Source organism: Oncorhynchus mykiss, chromosome 2 (assembly GCF_013265735.2).
Source record: "Oncorhynchus mykiss isolate Arlee chromosome 2, USDA_OmykA_1.1, whole genome shotgun sequence".
Classification (NCBI taxonomy): Eukaryota; Metazoa; Chordata; class Actinopteri; order Salmoniformes; family Salmonidae; genus Oncorhynchus; species Oncorhynchus mykiss.
In genome coordinates this window covers 41,714,269-41,730,681 of record NC_048566.1, presented here as the reverse complement: position 1 = coordinate 41,730,681, position 16,413 = coordinate 41,714,269, and the positions used below count along the sequence as shown (strand labels likewise).

Genomic DNA, 16,413 nt, shown 5'->3' with positions numbered 1-16,413 from the left:
TGTTAGTGGGCTACGGGGTGCCCTAATTAGTTGGCCATAATAAATCCAGTTTGCCTGGATGACATTTATGCTTTTATTAACCAAATACTGTTTTGTTTTAGCTTATTACATTTCACATAACAGCTCGTTCAGGGAAGACAAATAAAGCCAAAGTCCTATGATGTGTTCTACCATTGGGGGCAGAAGACAAATGCACAGCGATGCTGAGGGTGCCTCTTGCCCCGGCTTTAGTTCCACATCATCTCCTCTGTTTCAAGATGGCAGCCATGAAGCTATGAAGAAGCGATAAATGTTTCTGGAATAAATTATGAAAACAGATACTAGGTAGCAGCGTTAGACACATACGCCTGTGGTATGACTGGTATCATTATTGCAAGTGTGTTGTTTCTAGAGTGAGATTTATAAGGAAAAATACGTTGCATACCGGTATGCTCATTTGCTAAGCTAGCCAAATAAATGAATTCTGGGGACGGCCACATCTGATTCGCCAGCTGTCAGCTAAACAAGCATATTGATCTGTGCGGTGAGTGTCTGTATTTTAGCTATGAAGACAATGAACTATGGCTACCTTCCTATATCCGTTTCAGACAAAAATCTAGCTACCTAAGACTTGATAAGAATGCCCCGTTCAAGACAACTCGGAACTCAGGAAAAAAAACGATATACGAAAGACAAAATAGATCTGAACGGTCATCTAACTCGGGAACTCGGACCTCTTTCCAGAGCACCGACCTGAAGATCACTGACCTAGTATATTTTTTAGTTCTCAGTTGTTTTGAATGGGGCATAAGACGATGCAGCAATAGAGCACCACAGTGGTGGTGTCACAATACCCATAAAACCTAGAGGTCAAACAGGGAAATTGTTCCAATCGTTTTTCAAGCCCACATTTTTCCCATATGGGACTTTAGAAACACAAAATAAGGGCTGTGTTTTGTGTATGCTTACCCTGGCGTGATGTTTTGATAACCATGGATATCTCTGACAATGTGACTTACCAATACATTAAACTATTTACTCTCAGATTCAAATGCAAAGTAGCATCAAAGTAGACAAAACTACAAATCAAACTTTATTTGCCACATGCGCCAAATACAACAAGTGTAGACTTCACTGTGAAATGCTTACTTACAAACCCTAAACCAACAGTGCAGTTCGAGAAGAAGAAAATATTTACCAAGTAGGCTAAAATAAAAAGTAACACAATAAGAATAACAATAACGAGGCTATATACAGGGGGCACCGGTACCGAGTTAGTTGAGGTAATCTGTACATGTAGGTGGGGGCGAAGTGACTATGCATAGGTAACAAACAAACTATGAGTAGCAGTAGTGTACAAGAGAGGGGGGTAGAAGGTGAATTGTTAAGCAGTCTAATGGCTTGCGGGTAGAAGCTGTTGAGCCTTTTGGTTCTAGACTTGGCGCTCCGGTACTGCTTGCCATGCGGTAGCAGAGAAAACAGTCTATAACTTGGGTGACTGGACTCTATGACAAATGTCTGGGCTTTCCTCTGACACGCCTAATATATAGGTCCTGGATGGCAGGAAGCTTGGCCCCTGTGATGTACTGAGCCGTTTGCACTACCCTCTGTAGCGCCTTACGGTCAGATGCCGAGCAGTTGCCATACCAGGTGGTGATGGAACCGATCAGGATGCTCTCGATGGTGCAGCTGTAGAACCTTTTGAGGATCTGGGGACACATGCCCAATATTTTCAGTCACCTGAGGGGGAAAAGGATTTGTCGTGCCCTCTTCACGGCTGTCTTGGTATGTTTTGACCATGATAGTTTGTTGGTGATGTGGACACCAAGGCACTTGAAACTCTCGACCCGCTCCACTTCAGCCCCATCGATGTTGGAGGTCTGTTCAGACAGCCTTTTCCTGTAGTCCACGATCAGCTCCTTTGTCTTGCTCACATTAAGGGAGAGTTTGTTGTCGGTGATCAGGCTCACCACTGTTGCGTCCTCAGCAAACTTAATGATGGTGTTGGAGTCGTGTTTGGCCACGCAGTCATGGGTGAACAGGGAATACAGGAGGGGACTAAGGGCACGGCCCTGAGGGGCCCCTGTGTTAAGGATCAGCATGGCAGAGGTGCTGTTGCCTACTCTTACCACCTGGGGTCGGCCCGTCAGGAAGTCCAGGATCCAGTTGCAGGGGGAGGTGTTTAGTCCCAGTCCTTAGCTTAGTCTAGTCATGAGCTTCGTGGGCACTATGGTGTTGAACACTGAGCTGTAGTCAACATTTGCAACATAGGTGTTCCTTTTGTCCAGGTGAGAAATGGCAGTGTGGAGTGTGATTGAGATTGCGTCATCTGTGAATCTGTTGATGCAGTATGCAAATTGGTTTCCAGGATGCTGTTGATGTGAGCCATGACCAGCCTTTCAAAGCACTTCATGGCTACCGACGTGAGTGCCACGGGGCGGTAATCATTTAGGCAGGTTACCTTCGCTTCCTTGGGCACAGGGACTATGGTGGTCTGCTTGAAAAATGTAGGTATTACAGACTCGGTCAGGGAGAGGTTGAAAATGTAAGTTGGGTGAAGACACTTAATAGTTGGTCCGCTCATGCTTTGTTTACACATCCTAGGATTTCCGTCTGGCCCAGCGTCTTTGTGAATGTTGACCTGTTTAAAGGTTTTGTTCACATCGGCTACCGAGAGCGTTATCACACAGTCATCCAAAACAGCTGGTGCTCTTGTGCATGCTTCAGTGTTGCTTGCCTCAAAGCGAGCATACAGTGCCTTGCGAAAGTATTCGGCCCCCTTGAACTTTGCGACCTTTTGCCACATTTCAGGCTTCAAACATAAAGATATAAAACTGTATTTTTTTGTGAAGAATCAACAACAAGTGGGACACAATCATGAAGTGGAACGACATTTATTGGATATTTCAAACTTTTTTAACAAATCAAAAACTGAAAAATTGGGCGTGCAAAATTATTCAGCACCTTTACTTTCAGTGCAGCAAACTCTCTCCAGAAGTTCAGTGAGGATCTCTGAATGATCCAATGTTGACCTAAATGACTAATGATGATAAATACAATCCACCTGTGTGTAATCAAGTCTCCGTATAAATGCACCTGCACTGTGATAGTCTCAGAGGTCCGTTAAAAGCGCAGAGAGCATCATGAAGAACAAGGAACACACCAGGCAGGTCCGAGATACTGTTGTGAAGAAGTGTAAGCCGGATTTGGATACACAAATATTTCCCAAGCTTTAAACATCCCAAGGAGCACTGTGCAAGCGATAATATTGAAATGGAAGGAGTATCAGACCACTGCAAATCTACCAAGACCTGGCCGTCCCTCTAAACTTTCAGCTCATACAAGGAGAAGACTGATCAGAGATGCAGCCAAGAGGCCCATGATCACTCTGGATGAACTGCAGAGATCTACAGCTGAGGTGGGAGACTCTGTCCATAGGACAACAATCAGTCAGTCGTATATTGCACAAATCTGGCCTTTATGGAAGAGTGGCAAGAAGAAAGCCATTTCTTAAAGATATCCATAAAAAGTGTCATTTAAAGTTTGCCACAAGCCACCTGGGAGACACACCAAACATGTGGAAGAAGGTGCTCTGGTCAGATGAAACCAAAATTGAACTTTTTGGCAACAATGCAAAACGTTATGTTTGGCGTAAAAGCAACACAGCTGAACACACCATCCCCACTGTCAAACATGGTGGTGGCAGCATCATGGTTTGGGCCTGCTTTTCTTCAGCAGGGACAGGGAAGATGGTTAAAATTGATGGGAAGATGGATGGAGCCAAATACAGGACCATTCTGGAAGAACCTGATGGAGTCTGCAAAAGACCTGAGACTGGGACGGAGATTTGTCTTCCAACAAGACAATGATCCAAAACATAAAGCAAAATCTACAATGGAATGGTTCAAAAATAAACATATCCAGGTGTTAGAATGGCCAAGTCAAAGTCCAGACCTGAATCCAATCGAGAATCTGTGGAAAGAACTGAAAACTGCTGTTCACAAATGCTCTCCATCCAACCTCACTGAGCTCGAGCTGTTTTGCAAGGAGGAATGGGAAAAAATGTCAGTCTCTCGATGTGCAAAACTGATAGAGACATACCCCAAGCGACTTACAGCTGTAATCGCAGCAAAAGGTGGCGCTACAAAGTATTAACTTTAATAATTTTGCACGCCCAATTTTTCAGTTTTTGATTTGTTAAAAAAGTTTGAAATATCCAATAAATGTCGTTCCACTTCATGATTGTGTCCCACTTGTTGTTGATTCTTCACAAAAAATACAGTTTTATACCTTTATGTTTGAAGCCTGAAATGTGGCAAACGGTCGCAAAGTTCAAGGGGGCCGGATACTTTCGCAAGGCACTGTACGTACAGTCACTGAGGGGACGACGTCCTCGATACACTTATTGATGAAGCCGATGACTGAGGTGGTGTATTCCTCAATGCCATTGGATGAAACCCGGAACATATTCCAGTCTGTGCTAGCAAAACAGTCCTGTAGTGTAGCATCTGCGTCATCTGACCACTTCCGTATTGAGCGAGACACTGGCACTTCCTGGTTTAGTTTTTGCTTGTTAGCAGGAATCAGGAGGATACAATTATGGTCAGATTTGCCAAATGGAGAGCTTTGAATGCATCTCTGTGTGTGGAGTAAAGATGGTCTTGGATACCCCCCCTGGTTGAACATGTGACATGCTGGTAAAACTGATTTAAGTTTGCCTGCATTAACGTCCCCGGTCACTAGGAACGCTGCTTCTGGGTGAGAATGTTCTTGTTTGTTTATAGCCTTGTAGAGTTGGTTGAGAGCGGTCTTAGTGCCAGCTTTATTTTGTGGTTGGTAAATAGACGGCTACGAATAATACAGATAGTGCGGTCAACAGCTTATCATAAGGTACTCTTCCTCAGGAGAGCAATACCTCAAGACTTCTTTAATCCCTGCAAGCTCCTGCATGTCATCTCCAGCTGACACCTTTGCTGACAGACATTGTACATTTTTTAAACTTGCACAAGACCATTCACAGAATTTCTCATTTGTTCATTACTACATTTAGCTAACATTAGATAGTTAATCCAGAGATTGCTTACCTTTGCCCCAATTTAACAGTCATCCAGATCATCTTGACACTTGTAGTTATTTATGATAGCGACATTGGCAGCTATTTAGCGTTTCATTTTTGGTGGGTAAATACAGGCGGATATATTGATAAAAGTCACCTTGTCCTAGAGAGATTTACACGGTTATGAAAACATCATGCCAGGGTAAGCCTACACTAAATACAGTCCTTATTTTAAGTGTTTCTAAAATCCTCTATGGGAAAAATGTATTAATGGTGGAAGAACAATTGGAACCGTTTCCCTATTTGACCACTAGGTTTTATGGGTATTGTGACACATACTGTGTATTCTTTAACTTGCCAGGAGGAAGAAGTAACCTGGAAGAAAATATCTAGCTAACTTTCTAGCTATGCTAATGACAAAAGCTATAACAACTAGCAAGCTTACTCATTATTAGATAGATGTTGATGACAGTCTTGCTGGAAAATTCTGACTATAAATGCAATGGATTTGTGAACAATGGTATGTCCTCCTTTTAGCTCAACTTCACCATGGCCATCTCTCAGTTTCGCCTTTTCAAGATTTGCACATGGCTTGCAACCTTCCTTTCATTCTTCAGAAGGTTAATGTGCAGGTAAGGAACAACCATTATGTTGAATTGAAAGAAGCAAAACTGATCTAGAACCCTTTGCCGTGTCAGACTATGTCTGGATAGATTTTGCCACATCTTAAAGCCACAGTGTGTAGGATTTCCAGTCATTTTACTTGGTTGAAATGTATGTTTAATCTCCTGGAACGTTATTCCTTGAGGACAACAAACACATTAGCATAGAAATTAAATCCTATTTGCATGTGAAAATTGCATCCCATGGAATGCCTTTGCTCTAAAATGTATGTTTTTGTGGTGGCCCACAGTTTGATGGTAAGCACATTGTGTTTTTTGACATAGATCTGGGAGGTTGCGTAAGCTAAGCGGCGATCAGATATCTCTTCCAATTACGGTTGATTTTTCATCGGTGCCCAAACAGGTCAGTGATATACAAGTTTATAAGCTACAGCCTATTATTGCTAACATGAGGCAAGTGCTTAGTCGATTCCCTTTACATCCCTAACAAACCTGTTGTCATTAATTACATCATCAAACATTTATTGTGCAACCAACAATCAGTGTTTACATTGTGGCACACTTAAATGCTTTCTCTTTATTTTTGTCATATTATTTTTTACAATAAACTTAATTTACACCTTTGACCAAACCCTGTGCAGCCAGAGATTGAAGAATGGAGCTCGTGGGATGAAGAAGGTCCCACAAGTATCAAGATCGAGGGCGGTAACGGCAACGTGCCACCTCAGCCTGGCGAGGAAGAGGAACCAGACTACTTCAAAGACATGGCTCCCACCATCAGGAAAACACAGAAAGTAGGCTGGGTCTTCATTTCAAGCTGAAATCTGTGTAAAGTGCCACTGTTCGCCCCAGCATCTTTTGTTGTTGTGTTTGTTTTGTTTAGTTTAGTTGAAACTCAGGAGAGGAGTGTCCTGCAGCGTGGTGTGATGCGCATGCAATGATGTCCGAGGGGGGGGAAACCGTGTTTGTTGTTCAAGTATCCCAAATGGAAGAGGCATTTTCACTAAGTACAGATTCCAGCTTTAAGTGCACTTCTCAACACTAATTGAAGGTAGACTTAGCAATATACATTTACCAAAAGGGAGGAGCAGGGTAATTCCCAACACAAACAAAAATTGTCTAATGGGCGAGGCTGCACTGTTCAACATTTTGTTATCACCCAGCTATCACATGGCATGAGAGAGTGAAGAAAACTCCCGTGCACATGCGCTGATGCTTAACAGTATCTGTATTGGTGATGATGAGTGCAGCCTCTTGCCTCACACTCTGTCGACAATATCGCTGGCCACGCTGCTGCTTGTAGTCATGCCATATCATATTGTTGAGTCTTAGTAGTTTTAACTTGTCTCCTTTCTCGCTCTGTCCCCACCCCAGATTGTGCTGAAGAAGAGGGAGCCACTCAACTACTTGGTACCCGATGGCAGTGCGGGCTTCTCCAGCAGACTGGCAGCCACTCAGGACACCTCCTTCATCCAGCCATCTGTGAGTTCGTGTACCACCGACCAATGTACAGTGTCTATAGACAGTTTACAACCCCTTGAACTTTTTTTCACATTTTGCTCCCATAAAATTACATTTTTTATTTTTTATTTTGTTCTTCCTACAGAGCTACACAAACCACACCTCATTTTCAAAGTCAAAGAAAGTTATAGAAAATGTTCTAAATGAAGAAAAAACAACTGAAATATCATAATTGGATAAGTCTCCACTCCCCTGTGTTAATACTTGGTGGAAGCACCTTTGGCAGCCATTGCAGCTGTTAATTATTTGGAATAAGATTAGACCAATTTTGCACAAATCTTAGGGCAACATATATCCATTGTTTTTGTCAAAATTGCTCAAACTCATAACATTTAGCTGGGGATCATTGAGGGACAGCGATATTTAAACTTTGTCTTAGATTCTTTTGTAGCAGGTTAAAGTCAGGACTGAGATTAGACCACACTGGAACACTCAACACCTCTTGGAAAGCTATTCTGGCGTGTCTTTGGCATTAAAATGTGTGTAATTGTCTCCCTGAAAAAGGTTAAGTATATCTCAGGTTTAGGGTTACAGTAGACTGAGTCGGGTTTTCCTCTAACTTTTTGATCCTGACAAAATTCGCAGTCCCTGCCGATGACAAGCATACCCATAACATGATGCTGCCACCACAATACTTGGAAATGGAGAGGGTTTCACTTTGTGTTGTATTGGATTTGACCCAACCCTGTCATTTTTAATATTACTTAACAGCCTCGTTACAAACAGAGTGGATCATTTGCAGTGATTTATTTTTTATTTTTACACAAGCTTATTTATTTTCACTTTGTCATACAGGCCAGGAATATGGAGTGAATGCAATGTTGTTTCTTTCAGTTTCTGAAAACCTAACTCTGGGATAGACACACTAGAACGGCTTTCCAAGAGGTGTTGAGTGTTACTGAGTGGTCTAGTCTCAGTCCTGACTTAAATCTGCTTAAAAAAAATCGAAGACAAGGTTTGAATATGGCTGTCCATAAAATATTTCCAACCAAATGTAAAGAGCTTGAGCAATTTTGACAAAAACAATGAATATATGTTGCCCTAAGAGTTGTGCAAAGTTGGAAGAATCTTATTCCAAGTTATTCACAGCTGTAATGGCTGCCAAAGGTGCTTCCACCAAGTATTGACACATGGGGGTGGAGACTTATCCAATTATGATACTTCAGTTTTGCAATTTTTTCTTAATTTGGAAAATGTTCTATAACTTTCACTTTAAAACTGTGGAGTAGGTTGTGTCTAATTGAATCTCTTCTTACATTTAAGGCAGCAAACTGTGGAAAAAAGTTCAAGGGGGTGTTGACTTTCTATAGGCACTGTACCACTAGTCTCTTGTGATAGACTGTTAACATTTATATTATCATCTGTTGACCTCTGCTGATTCTAAGATGGGGGTGAGGTGAGCTCCTTGTACGATGGATTAGTGTCACTAATTATTTTTTGATGAATACTGATTTTGCAGAGGTGGTATTTGAAGTTAGGGTGGGTTTAAAAAAAAAAAACTTGAATGGTCACTGATAACATCCTAAAATTGTTGTACAGCCTGGATTGTAAACATAGGTGGACTTTTGAAAGGGGACGTGCTGGGGAGGGGCTTTGGGAGAGGCTTGTAGAGGGGTTGCACTGCTCCATCCACTGTTTCCAGATTTCAAAACCTCAGCCACCAAAAGCTGAGAAGCTAGCCAGCGCCTGTCCAATTTCTTGTTCCAAGGATTACAGACCAGCTCACAACTGCACTATGATGAAGTCTGGGTTTCTTTTTAGTTCACCATCTCAAAAGTAGTTTGCTTTAGTTGGACCAGTGCTGTGACATTTGTTCATTCCCAGAAGTGCACATTTCCAGGAGTGCACAAGTCCTCCAGGGCCACAGTTCTCTGTATTCAGGTTGAATTAAGGTTTATAGCGGTGTGAAGAATAGTTGCTAATGGAGATTAGGTCACCACTGCCATCCTATACTGTGTCAGTGACTGTGTCCTGACTGAATTCCTGTCCTCCTCTCTGTCCCACAGTCTGAGCTTGGAGACATGGATACCTGGCACGAGGATACCAACGCCTGGGAGGATGAGTCGTCAGATGCTGCCTGGGAGGCCGATTTAGTGCTCAGGTGATAGCACTTTCTATTATTATTACTATATTGTCTAAAGCAGGGGTATTCAAATATTACCCTACAATGTCCGAAGCCTGCTGGTTTTTTGTTTTACCTGATAATGAATTGCACCTACCCTGGTGTCCCAGGTCCAAATCAGTCCCTGATTGGAGGGGAAGAATGTGGGGGGAAAAAGCAGTGGAACGGGTTTCAATGTAGTCTGCGCGGGACTGATTGCTTCATCCTGCTCCCAACCGCTACCTCATAGCTGGTTCTGAACCCAACTGCAGACCTGCAATGTTATTTTAGGCATATGTGATGCAGCTCGCTTGTCAGCATTGGTCCCAGCAATTTTGCACCATTAGGCAATATCAAAATGTGCAGAAATAACCCAGGAAATAGCTTAGGTTAAATTTCCTGAGATTCTTGCATGTCCCATTATATTAAGCTATCGGTATTACTGGGCTGTATCAGCCAATATGCTAGACATAGTTTGAAGAGAGCAGAGTTGGAGAGACTTGCACTTTCTCTTGAGCTATTTTTATAGCCTAACTTTTTTATGAGTGGGAAGATTTTCAGACTAAGACAAATATCGGTTATAAATATTTATTTCTAGGCAATGTAGTAAACTATAGCCTCATCATATTCAGGTCGTACATTTCCTTTGAAAGATAACTGCCAGTGATTCTTCACCCATGCATTGGCAGCCTACTCTATTTCAATGAGACCAAACATATACACTATATGACCAAAAGTATGTGGACACCTGCTCATCGAACATCTCATTCCAATCTCATGGGCATTAATATGGAGTTGTTCCCCCCTTTTCTGCTATAACAGCCTCCACTCTTCTTGGGACGCTTTCCACTAGATGTTGGAACATTGCTGAGGGGACTTGCTTCCATTCAGCCACGAGCATTAGTGTGGTTGGGCACTGATATTGGGCGATTAGGCCTGGCTCACAGTCGGCGTTCCAATTCATCCCAAAGGTGTTCAATGGGATTGAGGTCAGGGTTCTGTGCAGACCAGTCAAGTTCTTCCACACCGATCTCGACAAACCATTTCTGTATGGACCTCGCTTTGTGCATGGGGGCATCCTCTCTAGGTTTCTTCCTAGGTTTTGGCCTTTCTAGGGAGTTTTAGCCACCGTGCTTCTACACCTGCATTGGTTGCTGTTTGGGGTTTTAGGCTGGGTTTCTGTACAGCACTTTGATATATCGCGTGATGTAAGAAGGGCTATATAAATACATTGGATTTGATTGTCATGCTGAAACAGGAAAGGGCCTTCCCCAAACTGTTGAAACAATGTTGGAACCACAAAATCATCTAGAAATAAAATATATATGGTTATATTACGTAAGAACAATGGTGCAACATTAATAAAAAATTATATTATTTTCTAACAAATGCGCTTTCTCCCGTGTTGGATAGCAGTCACTCTCTGCGGTTTTGGAACACATATGTGCAATGTTGAATTGGCGCCTTTTCCTAGACCTTGTTGCTATGTGAGTAATATCAAAGTTAACCGGCATATTGGTGTTGAGAATAGAGGTCGACCAATTAATCGGAATGGCCGATTTAATTTGGGCCGATTTTCAAGTTTTCATAACAATTGGTAATCGGCATTTTTGGACACCGATCATGGCCGATTACATTGCACTCCACGAGGAGACTGCGTGGCAGGCTTGACTACCTGTTATGCGAGTGCAGCAAGGAGCCAAGGCAAGGTGCTAGCTAGCATTAAACATATCTTTATAAAAAACAATCATAACATAATCACTAGTTAACTACACATGGTTGATGATATTACTAGTTTATCTGGCTTGTCCTGTGTTGCATACAATCAATGCGGTGCCTGTTAATTTATCATTGAATCACAGCCTACTTTGCCAAACGGGTGATTTAACCAGCGCATTCGTGAAAAAAAAGCACTGTCGTTGCACCAATGTGTACCTAACCATAAACATCAATGCCTTTCTTAAAATCAATACACAAGTATATATTTTTTTAACCTGCATATTTAGTTAAAATTGCCTGCTAACATGAATTTCTTTTAACAAGGGAAATTGTCACTTCTCTTAGCGTTCTGTGCTACAGAGTCAGGGTATATGCAGCAGTTTGGGCCGCCTGGCTCGTTGCGAACTGTGTGAAGACTATTTATTCCTAACAAAGACAACCAACTTCGCCAAACGGGGGATGATTTAACAAAAGCGCATTTGCACGAATGTACCTAACCATAAACATCAATGCCCTTCTTAAAATCAATACACAGAAGTATATTTTATTAAACCTGCATATTTCGTTAAAATAAATCCAGGTTAGCAGGCAATATTAAACTAGGGAAATTGTGTCACTTCTCTTGTGTTCATTGCACGCAGAGTCAGGGTATATGCAACAGTTTGGGCCGCCTGGCTCGTTGCGAACTAATTTGTCAGAATTTTACGTAATTATGACATAACATTGAAGGTTGTGCAATGTAACAGGAATATTTAGACTTATGGGATGCCACCCGTTAGATAAAATACGGAACGGTTCCGTATTTCACTGAAAGAGTAAACGTTTTGTTTTCTACATTATAGTTTCCGGATTTGACCATATTAATGACCTAAGGCTCGTATTTCTGTGTGTTATTATGTTATAATTAAGTATATGCTTGGATAAAGCAGTCTGAATGAGCGGTGTTAGGCAGCAGCAGCCCCGTAAGCATTCATTCAAACAGCACTTTCGTGCGTTTGCCAGCAGCTCTTCGCTGTGCTTCAAGCATTGAGCTGTTTATGACTTCAAGCCTATCAACTCCCGCGCTAGTTAGCGAGTTGCGCGCTAATAGCGTTTCAATCGGTGACATCACTCCCTCCGAGACCTTGAAGTAGTTGTTCCCCTTGCTCTGCAAGGGCCGCGGCTTTTGTGGAGCCATGGGTAACGATGCTTCGTGGGTAACTTTTGTCGATGTGTTCCTGGTTCGAGCCCAGGTAGGGGCGAGGAGAGGGACGAAAGCTATACTGTTACACTGGCAATACTAAAGTGCCTATAAGAACATCCAATAGTCAAAGGTATATGAAAATACAAATGATATAGAGAGAAATAGTCCTATAATTCCTATAATAACTACAATCTAAAACTTCTTACCTGGGAATATTGAAGACTCATGTGAAAAGGAACCACCAGCTTTCATATGTTCTTATGTTCTGAGCAAGGAACTTAAACGTTAGCTTTTTTACATGGCACATATTGCATTTTTACTTTCTTCTCCAACACTTTGTTTTTGCATTGTTTAAACCAAATTGAACACGTTTCATTATATATTTGAGGCTAAATTGATTGTAATTATATATTATATTAAGTTAAACTAAAAGTGTTCATTCAGTATTGTTGTAATTGTCATTATACAAGAACCAATGGTGAAAAAAGTAACCAATTGTAAAAGATACCTTTAATGGCACCGTTTTTATTGTATTTGTTTTATAAATGTAAAAAAAAATGTAGGATAGCCAGGGCACACTAAAACACTCACACATAATTTACAAACATAGCGTGTGTTTAGTGAGTCCGCCAGATCAGAGGCAGTGGGATGACCAGGGATGTTCTCTTTAATAAGTGCGTGAATTGGTCTAGTCCTGCAAAGCATTCAAAACGTAGCAAGTACTTTTGGGTGTCAGGGAAATTGAATGGAGTAAAAAGTACATTATTTTCTTTACGAAAGTGGTGAATTAAAAGTTGTCAAAAATATAAATAGTAAAGTACAGATACCCCCCAAAAACATAAGTACTTTACACCACTGTTGAGAACAATGGGCGGAGGCAGCAACGGAGTTAGGAGTTAAGAGCTCATCCTGTTTAGGCTTTATACCGTAACTTACTTAGGCCTGTATTTCAATACTTTATATAGGCTACTGTATCAATCATTAATTTGTTCATGTCATCACACAGCATACAAATCATTCATGATTTGATATGCAATCAAGCATTTTCGTTTTTAAATTATTACTGTAAACAATAAATAAACCGTTCCATTTCGGAAATTGCATTCACAAATGAATGCGACTGTTTTTAGTCTTTGCTGTGATAAAGGCTTTACAAATAAAACATTTTTGTTGATCTCCAATATTTTCCACAAAAAGTAACATTTATTCCACACATCTGACTTCCCCTTTACCTCCTGAGCAACCATTAAAACATTCCCCTCGTTTCGAGTTTACTTGTCCCGTCCTCTGCATCCATTTTGCTGTCACATGTTCAGAGTTTGTTATAACCAATTGTTTGATGTGATTATAATATGCTATAGGTCAGGCCCCATTGGTCACGTGCATGTGATGCATACATTTGTCACCTAACTAGAGCAAGGGTTGAGGGAATAGGGCATGTTTCTCCTAAACAAGTTAGGGATGTCAGTAACAGAACTTTTCAGTCAGAAATGGCTGTAATTATGTTGCAGCTTCAGCAACATGGACAGCGCAACAAACACTGTTGCTGTTCTGTGGTGTTCACTGCAGCAGGGAGGAGAGGGAGACAATGGTTGCAAGTCACACAGTCACTCGCTGTCATTTTTTATTTTTTACCAGCGCAGCAAGTCTGAGCCCTGCCCTACACAATCAAATCAAATGCGGTCGTACTCCCTCTAGTCATTTGTATCTTTTAATTATCTCATCAAACGGTGCGCTTAAAGCATCAGACAAGCTCAGTGCGTATAGTTGATTTGGTTAAAACACATAGGATGTGTCATTTTATGGAAGAATACACATTTAGAACTAGACTAGACAACTCAAGTTCGACCAATATTTGTTTTAGTTGGGGACAGCCCTAGTTCAATGTGAAACTCCTGTCATGTTCAGTGTCATATTGCTGTCATATAGTTGATCTAAAAGTTTAATTGTTATCCAGCAGATGGCAGTATATTAAGAATGTTCAACAGCTTCAACACGAAAGAACGGCATTATTTTCACAAAGAAAATTCTGGCTTCAGGGAGACTTGTCTGGCAGTACTTTTTGTGAGGTTTTTTGCTCTCTCTACCTCTGTGAACCATCACCTTTGCTCTCTCAAAAAGCTTAGTAATGAGGTTTGTTGCAATCATTTTAAACTCATACCCTTTTCTGTCGTTTCAATGTCTTCCAGACAACAGAAGATGGCAGAGAGAGAAAAGCGTTCCATGGAACAGCAGAGGAAGAAGATGGAGAAGGAGGTTCAGAGGATGATGAAGAAGGACCAGAAGATTGCTGTCAAGCTCTCGTAACATTTTTTAGAGCACTCGTCCCTTGAGCCAGAAGGCAAAAAAAGAAACACTGAGACAAACTTCATCATGCCATCCTCTAGTCATCTCCACACGAAGATCATCTCTACTCCACAAAGCGGTCATTTAAAATAAATCTCTGTCCACCAGCCATCATTTGAGGCATGGCTTGGCCAGTGTGATGTTTGTTCAGTGACTGTTGCATTCAGCTATCGGAAGGCACTTCATTCCTGGGATGTGTTCATTAGGGCACGCAACGGAAAACGGAAATGAGTATTTCTTATCTGACAAGTCCAGGAAGTCACTCCCTGATTCAGTCCATTTTCTTCTGTTTTGCGCTGAATGAACACTACCATACTCTGCGCAATGCCCTTTGGTAATGCCCTATGTCAGAGACTGGGTATCAAATGTCACTCTGGCTAAGTATGACACTGGGTTCAGGTAGATAGTTTTGAGTTGTCCATTTGTATTTCCCAGGAATATGTGTAAATATACTGGTACCTATAGTACAAGTGGAGTCTCAAAAGAGACTTATTTCTATGACATTTGTCTTATTTATAACATGAAGGACAAAGGTGTGTAATTAAATGTAAGTCTCACTGTGTATCAGTTACATACATCCCTTTGTTGGCTTAGTTATTGTGCTTTTTAATTACGTTTCTCGTCATCGTTGTTCGAAAACACATTCTCTCATTGACGTTGCTTGATATTCCTGATGTACTTTTGCTGTACAGCCTTCAATATGCTGAATTGCACATTTTTGAATTGAAGGCTTTAAAAGAAGAGTTTCAGACTGAGGGTGTGGACACTGTCAAGGGGATTTGGGAATTTAATTGAGCCTTACTCAAGAGTTGGCTGTGGATTCCTATGGTAATCCTATGGTTACTGATCGGCCAGGCTCAACATTTTTGACGTCTTGAATAATCAAAACATTTTCCTGTTTGTTCTTATCCCTGCTTTTTAATACACCAAAATAGAAGCGGCGACTCTAACAACTTTTGTCTTTTATTATTATGTTGAATGTGTTTTTATTTTTTTATTTTACACGTTCAATGTAGCATAACGCATACAAACTCTGTCTCTGTGTTATCTGAGAAAGTTTGGTTATCAGACATGGCCAACTCACATCCTTGATCAGTGATCATAGCAAATAAAAAGATGCAAAGCTCTGTGCTCCCCTCCTCATTTAATTTGCAGATGGTTAATAACAGAATCAGTCAAAATATTTCATAAGTTAAAGCCTTTTCCATTGCCTGGACCAATAACCTGTTACGTATCAATATGATTTTGGTATGGTCAATCGGTGTCGAATCAAGTGGATCTTTTTGTGAAGGAAGTGTGTGTTGTGTGCGAGTGCCCAGCAACTGGTGTATGAGACTGGAATGTCAAGCAGAAGGGTCTAGTTGCCATAGAAACATATTTGCAGAGATGGCGCTGTAGAACTGACATAAGGCATTTGCAATCAAACAGACCTGTTGGATTAGAATAACAATTGATAGTACCTTTTCCAAATTTGTGTTTTCCTTATACCATCAGTGGGGTATCCTGTATATAATATGGGGATTCTGGCAAAAGTAGTTTTTATATTGAATGTCTAAGTGAACGATACCTTTTAAACATTGGTGTTTTCATGGTTATTTTAGGTGGGGCTTTGTGGTAAATGAGGGATTCATTTATTTTTTGCAGAGAATATTGATATCGATGATATTGATAATAAAGAATATTGATAGTATTATATTGCCCATTGCATGGAACATTGGATCAGGAAGAAAGAGGTTGTTAGCCACAGACAATTATGAAAATACTGCTGACCTTTGTGCTTTTGCTTTCTTTGCAAATTCTTCTTCCAATTGTTATCAAAGTCAGCATGATGGGGATACATGAAAATGTTTTTCTTTGTCAATAAAGATCTCTTTTTTTGCACATT

General features: G+C 41.0%; 1 protein-coding gene across 1 annotated transcript; it reads left to right on the top strand.

Moving 5' to 3' along the window:
- The first annotated feature begins 174 nt into the window (after positions 1-174).
- Positions 175-16,413, top strand: LOC110489860 (receptor-binding cancer antigen expressed on SiSo cells). The gene is made up of 7 exons (XM_021562812.2): positions 175-523; positions 5,573-5,667; positions 5,983-6,061; positions 6,300-6,452; positions 7,033-7,140; positions 9,186-9,280; positions 14,372-16,413. Exons 2-7 carry the CDS (start codon positions 5,585-5,587, stop codon positions 14,487-14,489), a joined length of 636 nt encoding a protein of 211 aa, XP_021418487.1. The 5' UTR covers positions 175-523; positions 5,573-5,584; the 3' UTR covers positions 14,490-16,413.

Bases quoted from the DNA above. Each gene is read 5' to 3' on its own strand.
- LOC110489860 (XM_021562812.2), top strand. From the start codon at position 5,585: ATGGCCATCTCTCAGTTTCGCCTTTTCAAGATTTGCACATGGCTTGCA. The intron at 5,668-5,982 runs GTAAGGAACAAC...TTTTTGACATAG, and splicing joins TTCAGAAGGTTAATGTGCAG to ATCTGGGAGGTTGCGTAAGC. The intron at 6,453-7,032 runs GTAGGCTGGGTC...TCCCCACCCCAG, and splicing joins CCATCAGGAAAACACAGAAA to ATTGTGCTGAAGAAGAGGGA.